At 56.5% G+C, this 7,314-nt stretch overlaps 2 protein-coding genes across 2 annotated transcripts in view; one reads left to right on the forward strand and one right to left on the reverse strand.

The window, feature by feature from the left end:
- The window catches only part of TRNT1 (tRNA nucleotidyl transferase, CCA-adding, 1), a 15,786-nt gene extending 8,880 nt beyond the window's left edge, over positions 1 to 6,906 (reverse strand). Inside the window, exons 1-2 of the mRNA XM_006897091.1 lie at positions 6,843 to 6,906; positions 1,919 to 2,112 (exon numbers count right to left, since the gene is read on the reverse strand). Of these exons, the coding sequence (XP_006897153.1) occupies positions 1,919 to 2,112; positions 6,843 to 6,903 (255 nt within the window). The 5' untranslated portion in view covers positions 6,904 to 6,906. The remainder of the gene's footprint in view (positions 1 to 1,918; positions 2,113 to 6,842) is intronic.
- A 157-nt stretch (positions 6,907 to 7,063) lies between these two features.
- Positions 7,064 to 7,314, forward strand: part of IL5RA (interleukin 5 receptor, alpha) — a 62,161-nt gene continuing 61,910 nt past the window's right edge. The window contains exon 1 of the mRNA XM_006897092.1: positions 7,064 to 7,077. Coding sequence (XP_006897154.1) covers positions 7,064 to 7,077 — 14 coding nt within the window. The remainder of the gene's footprint in view (positions 7,078 to 7,314) is intronic.

A 7,314-nucleotide genomic window follows, 5' to 3' on the forward strand; every position in this document is an offset into this window, starting at 1 on the left:
GCGAAGGAGAGGAAGACCCTCAGTGACCCAGGTGGACTGACACAGCGCCTGCCACGATGGGCTCTTGTGTGTCAGGACGTGTGAGGACAGCACAGGATAGAACAGGGTTTAGATCTCTTATTCATGGGTCACTGTGAGTCGTTACCAGACTTGATGGCACCTAACAACAACAGTTTGCAAAAGACTCATCTGTTTATGCATCTTCAGCAACAAAGATAGAGGAATGAACTAAACGTCCTGTAACGTCCACGTAGGCTATCAGGGAGGGCTAACTCAGGGCTGCGTCTCTCAGGAAGAGGTCACCACCCCAGCCAGGAAAGCATGATGTGCTTAGTGACAATCTGATGGGTGAATTTTAAGTGTTAAAAAATACCCAGGCTCTACACAGAGAGCTGCAGGAAGAACATTTCCGACGACAAGATCGTCACAGGCAGAGCGGAAAGAGGGGAAGAGAGGAAACAAGTCCAACCAGTGGCCTAGCGTTTACGCACAGAGAGGGAGGCGGCAGAGTGCGGAGACGCCACGCTCCAGTGCAGAATCTCCTCACTAGAGAGGGAATTCTGCGGAGGAGTCAAGGCAGGCTGGGCAGCCCAGAACGTCCTCAGAGATTCCTCCCCATCCCCACGTGTGCGCCGCCTGGGAACAAGTTCTCACAACAGCATTCCAGAGTTCAAGGCCACCAGGCGCCAAGGGTCTCCAAAGCCAAGGTAAAGGAAAAGTTCTGAATAGGGAAAAGTTTAAACCCTTATTAGAAGTGATCAAATCTCAATCTCTCTCTGAAGGCTGAACCTGGGCTTCCAGGCACAGATGGTCATGTGAGTAGAGCCCATCGATGGAAACAAGACTGAATAACCTGTGTCCTTTCTGCACTTGGCTTTGGGAATTCTGACACCACCCAGCAAAGCCACAATGAAGCTCTCAAGCCACTGTGCTAACTGTAGCAACACCCAAACAGAAAGAAAAGCCAACAGAAAAGACATCAGAAACTCAGAAGAGAATAAGGAACTCTGAAAAGACATTCTAAAAATCTGAAGGACTTCGTAAAAATTTTCAAGGAGAGGAGCAAACTGGGGGTGGGGGTGCGGTGGGCGGGGAGAAAAGTGTAACAGTGAATGAATGGAAGTCCAAAATCTCTGTAGATGTTCATTGAAATTAATAAAAAAACCAAAAACTGAACCTCCCCAGTAACGTTACTGCCGGTTTGTTGTGTGGGGGTTTTTTGTTGTTCTTTTTTATTAAAATGAGCACTTATGCCAAGAAAGAATACCACATGAGATTCAGAAAACAGGATTCTAACAAAGAGGGGAATTGATATTCTCAGGATCCAGTGAGGAAAATGCCAGGGTGAGGGATTGTGACAGACTGTCAGTCAGTCCAACGGAGCCCGACGGCTGCTGCTGTTTGGTGCCACAGCTAACGGGACCAGGGGTTCCAGAGGGTGACATGGGGCAGAAACGTGACGTGGCCACCTCCACGTCGGCTCCGGCTTAGGACAAGAGGCAGTGGGTCATGGAACGCAGAATGCTGTTACGTGAAAGGACCACAAAAAAGTATGCACAAGAAATGTAACTGCTTCCACACAAACCAGCTATGAACCATCGCAGAAACAGATGGAACCAGAAGCTCAGATGTAAATATGGTGGAGTAGGAGGGAGGCAGAGTTGGGGGTGCGTTCTGAGGCGGGGGGTGCTGAGAAAGCACAGCTATCCTCTAGGAGGGTGGCAGAAATCAAACTGCTGCTGCCAAGTGCTAACAGAATGCACTGAGGAGGGCTGCAAGAGGCGAGAAGGACCGGGATGTGGAGTGGGGGGAGGCATCTTTTCAGGTGCCTTGCTACTTTCTAACTAAAAGGATGACCTTTAAGAAATGCAGCCCAGCAACGTAGCAGAGCGCATGCCGCGTCCACCCGCTCACTCACCCGGGCGGTGATTGTCCCGTGTTTCTCTCCTTTGTTGTTGATCATCCGGATCCCGGCCGACTGAAACATCTCCTTCATCTGTGCAGGGGTGGCTGTGGTTGCAAAATCCACATCCTGAGGCTTCACGCCATTTAATAAGTCCCGCACTGCTCCGCCTGCGATGCGTAACTCATGGTTTTCTTTGACAAATAATTCTGGGGAGGGGAAGGAGATTCGTATTCCAATGAGCTTCTTCAGAAGAGTCACAGCAGCACCAAGGTGGTTAGTGTGAGATACTAGAGACCACTTAGCTGAGCCCTTTCATAGGACACTGAGCATGTGGGCCCAAGGACTGAATGGACAGGAACTGGGGGGCAGGCACCTGATGGGGCTGTCTGTGCATGGTCAGAGTGCACGGGCCATCAAGGTGATGTGAATTAGTACCACACAGAAAGCTCCCGATTCTGCCCTCTTAGTCTAGCTTTAAGTGCACACCTCAGACATGGTGAATTGTGTTGTATACGGATGTTGAGATTCAGTGCCCAGGTCACCTCTGAAACCACCACACCATTTATGAGATCAGGGATAAAAATCCTGTAAGAAATAATCTGCATCTGATGTTTCAAAATCAACTCGTATGTCTGCTCTGACTGAAGGTCACATGGGTACGAGGACTACCAGGAAGCCCTCAAGCCAGAGGTCCACAGGCACAGAGCCAGGCAAATTCAGCCCAGCTTTATCCCCAGGGCAACAGGATGGCCTGTGGAGCTTTGTGAGGGGGCCAGCAGGAGCTGGTGTCCAGAAGCTGGGCCTGGGTGCTCCTCTGCTAGACACAGGTCATTTCCTGACATCCAGCCCACCAGCCACCTAGCCCACTGCCATCCAGCTCGTCAGTCACCGATCCCGCTGACATCCAGGTGGTCAGCCATCCAACCAGCCCATCAGCCACCCAGCCCACCAGCCAACTACCCGTCAGGCACCCAGCCTGTGAGGCACGGCCACCCAGCCCACTGCCATCCAGCCCGTCGGTCCCCCAGCCCAATGCCACCCAGCTCATCAGCCGTACAGCCCATCAGCCACCCAACCTGCTGCCACCCAGCCCATCAGCCATTCAACCCGTCAGTCAGCCAACAATCTGCCATCTTGCCCATCAAGTCACCCAGCCTGCCAGCTACCAGCCCCCCAACCCTCAGCCCCTCAACCACTCAGCCCACCAGGCACCCAACAAATCAGCCACCCAACCTGCCAGGCACCCAGCCAGCCTGAAACCCAGCCCGTCTGCCACACAGCCTGTCGGGCTACATCCAGCATATCTCCCACCCAGCCCCTTGGGCTGCATCCAGCCCATCATCCATCCAGACCGTCAGCCACCCTGCCCATCAGCTACCCAGCCCGCCAGCCACCCAGCCCGCTGTCATCCAGTCTGTCAGTCACCCAGCCTGTCAGCCATCCAGCCTACTGCCATCAGGCACACAGCATGTCAACCACCCAGCTTGTCAGCCGACCAGCCCGCTGCCATCCAGCCTGTCGCCCACCCAGCTAGTCAGTCCCCCACGTTGCTGCCACCCAGCCCAACAGTCACGCAACCCATTGCCACCCAGCCCGTCAGTCAACCAGCCCACTAAAACCCAGTCAGTCAGCAACCCTGCCTGTCAGCCACCCAGCCCGCTGCCACCCAGCTCATCAGTCACCGAACCTGCTGACATCCAGGCTGTCAGCCACCCAGCCAGCCCATCAGCCAACCAGCTGCCAGCCACCCAGCCCATCAGGCCCCCATCCCATCAAGCACCCAGTCTGTCAGTCCCCCAGCCCACTGCCACTCAGGACCTCACCCACACAGCCCATCAACCACCCAACCCGCTTACACCCAGTCCGTCAACCACCCAGCCCCTCAGACACCCAACCTGCTGCCACCCAGCCCATCAGCCATTCACCCAACAGTCTGCCATCTTGCCACTCAGCCCGCCAGCAACCCAGCCTGTCAGCCATTCAGCCCGTCACCCACCCAGCCATCCCGTCAGCCATCAAGCCCATCGGTCACTCAGTCCACTGCCATCCAGCCCGTCAGCCACCCAGCCATCCCGTCAGCCATCAAGCCCATCGGTCACTCAGTCCACTGCCATCCAGCCCGTCAGCCACCCAGCCATCCCGTCAGCCATCAAGCCCATCGGTCACTCAGTCCACTGCCATCCAGCCCGTCAGCCACCCAGCACACTGCTATCCAGCCCGTCAGACAGACAGCCCACTGTCATCCAGTCCGTCAGCCACCCAACCTGTCAGACATCCAGCCTGTCAGCGGCCCATCCCCCTGCCATCGAGCCTGGCTGTCGCCCAGCCCATCAGCCAAGCAGCCTGCTCCCACCCAGCCCGCCAGTCACTGAGCCCGCTGCCATCCAGGCTGTCAGACATCCAGCCAGCCCGCCAGCCACCCAGGCTGCTGCCATCCGTCTTGTTAGCCACTCAGCCCATCATTCCCCCAGCCCAATGCCACACAGCCCCTCAGACACCCAACAGTCTGCCATCTTGCCCGTCAGTCACACAGCCCACCAGGTACCTGCCTGCCAACCCGTCAGCCCCTCAACCACTCAGCTCACCAGGCACCCAGCACATCAGCCACCCAGCCTGCCAGGTACCCAGCCCGTCAGACACCCAACAGTCTGCAATCTTGCCCATCAGTCACACAGCCCACCAGGTACCTGCCTGCCAACCCGTCAGCCCCTCAACCACTCAGCTAACAAGGCACCCAGCACATCAGCCACCCAGCCTGCCAGGCACCCAGCCAGCCTGAAACCCAGCCCATCGGCCACCCAGCCCCTTGGGCTGCATCCAGCCCCATCACCCATCCAGACCGTCAGCCAAGCAACAGGCTGCCAATGAGCCCGTCAGCCTCCCTGCCCATCAGCCACCCAGCCTACTGCCACAAAGACCATCAGGCATACAGCATGTCAACCACCCAGCTCGTCAGCCGACCAGCCCATCAGACACTCAGCCCGCTGCCATCCAGCCTGTCACCAACCCAGCCAGTCAGTCCACCAACCCGCTGCCACCCAGCCCGTCAGTCAACCAGCCTGCTAAAACCCAGCCAGGCAGCAACCCTGCCTGTCAGCCATCCAGCCCAATCACATACCCAGCCCATCAACCACCAAGCCTGTCAGCCACCAATCCAGTCACCCAGCCTGCTGCCATGCAAGCTATCAGCACCCAGCCACCCAACCCACCAGCCGCCAGCCACCTACCCGCCAGGCACACAGCCTGTCAGGCACCCAGCCCATCAGCCACACAGCCCTTCATCTGTCCAGGCCGTCAGTCACCCAGCACTCTGCCATTCACCTGTCAGTCACCCAGCCCGCCAGCACCCAGCCCAAAAGCCCTCCGGCCACTCAGCCCGCCAGCAACCCAGCTCAGCCACTCAACTGTCGGTCACTGAGCCCACTGCCACCCAGCCGATCAGCCACTCAGCTCGCTGCCACCCAGTCACCCAGCTACACAGCCCGTCATCAACTGACCTGCCTGCTGCCACCAAGCCCGTCAGCCACCCAGGCCATCAGCCATCAAGCCCGTCGGTCACCCAGCCCACTGCCACTCAGCCCGTCAGCCCACTGTGACCCAGCCAGTCAGCCAGCCAGCATTCTGCCATCCAGTCCCATCCATCAGTCACCCAGCTGGCTAGAAACCCAGCCCGTCAGACACCCAGCCTGCTGTCATCCAGTCCGTCAGCCACCCAACCCTTCACACAACCAGCCCGTCAGCTGCCCATCCCCCTGCCATCCAGCCTGGCAGTCACTCAGCCCGTCATCCATTTAGCCTGGCTGCCCCCAAGCCCACCGGCCACCCAGCCCGCTGCTATCCAGCCTATCAACCACAACCAAAAAAGCCTGGGCATCAGCTATGCCTCCTGTTCCCCAGTCCAAAATCCGTGCACCCAGAGGTTGGTCCCATCTGGATGGGGAAGTCATTCTCGATCCCACCAGCATCACACTGCATATACAAGCAAAAAGGAAATTAATCTGCGAGAGCACCACAGAGTCTACACTATGAACACGTGGAGGCCCCACGGCACAGTCGGCACAGTCGTTAAAGCACCGAGCTCTTAACTTAGTGTCAGCGGTTCAATTCCACTAGCCACTCTCAGGAGAAGAACAAGGCATTCTACTTCATAAAGATTTACATCTTTGGAAACCTATTCTGCTGTCCGACAGGGCTGCTGGGAGGGAAAAATCAAGGCAGTGAGATTTTTTGGCTCATTCTGTAAGAGAATTGCCTAGTCTCCCAAATTCTCACATAAAGACAATTAACAGAAGTCTGTGAAGACCTCACTAAGGTCCAGCATGGGGCATCTAGTTAACTGGCCTACTGACATGTGGAGTCCTCTCGTACCTCCTCAATCATATAGAACACCTTCCCTGGCGTTGCTAGAACAGCCAAGGAGGAAGAGGGGAACTAAGTGACTCCACCACCAACTGCCCCTCTGCCATCAGGAACCAGAAGGGCCTGGCCACTACTACCTTGTTACCTAAAGAAATACTGATCAGATGGGAGAGAATTCAGAGCATAAATTCAAACTGTCACACTCTGAGCTTTCCAGAACCACAGTGGGTGGGTGAACCCGAGGCAATGTCTTCAACCTTAAACCAAAATCACCCCTGAAGTCATCCTGTAACAGGACACTTTAGCTTAACCAGAAAAAGTTCTTCCAAGAACGTAAGCCTCAAGCCAGGCCTATGTGCACAGAAGCAAACTGCCTGCAGTAACTTGGGGGGGGGGGTCCCCAGGGCCTTGGGGCAATGAGTTTATGTCACTGAGAAAGGAGGGTGCTCCACCTCAAAGCCAGTGTCTTTGCTGTCACCAGTGTCACTGAATTTCACACCCTGATGAACTAGTGTGTGCAACGAGAGGACAGAGACCTGGGGAAACTAACCGCATTCCACACACGCTGCAAGCTCACCTGCGAGGCTCTTCAGTCCTTCCGTGAAGAGTGACTGGAACTCCGGGGACTGCAGCTTCATGGTGAACAAGGGCCGGCACAGGGACGCTGGGCTCCGGCCGCCACGCAGGAGGGGCCTAGGCCAGGCTCTCAGGACGCTCAGCATCTGCAGGGAGACTCAATGACCAGGGGCCCCACACAACTAAACCCAAATCCAAACCCGGCCAAGGGCACAGAGGGGCATGGGTCTGCTCAGGTGCGGAGAGGCGTGTACTCTACTCCCCTGAGCACGTGGCCCTGTGTCACACCTGGGGAGGGGCCAGCAGTGACATCTTCGGGATTTTCAGAGGCTCTGTATCACCTGTGAGGACACTGCCCCCTTTCTCCCACAGAAGAGCCGGTGGATTCGAACCATCTGCCCTTGGGTTGGCAAAGAAGCCCCTACCCACTGGGCCACCAGCGCTCCACAGGACAGTTAAGAGAAATCAAAACA

This window comes from Elephantulus edwardii, unplaced genomic scaffold, assembly GCF_000299155.1.
Source record: "Elephantulus edwardii isolate Elephantulus edwardi_28Jun2011 unplaced genomic scaffold, EleEdw1.0 scaffold00200, whole genome shotgun sequence".
Classification (NCBI taxonomy): Eukaryota; Metazoa; Chordata; class Mammalia; order Macroscelidea; family Macroscelididae; genus Elephantulus; species Elephantulus edwardii.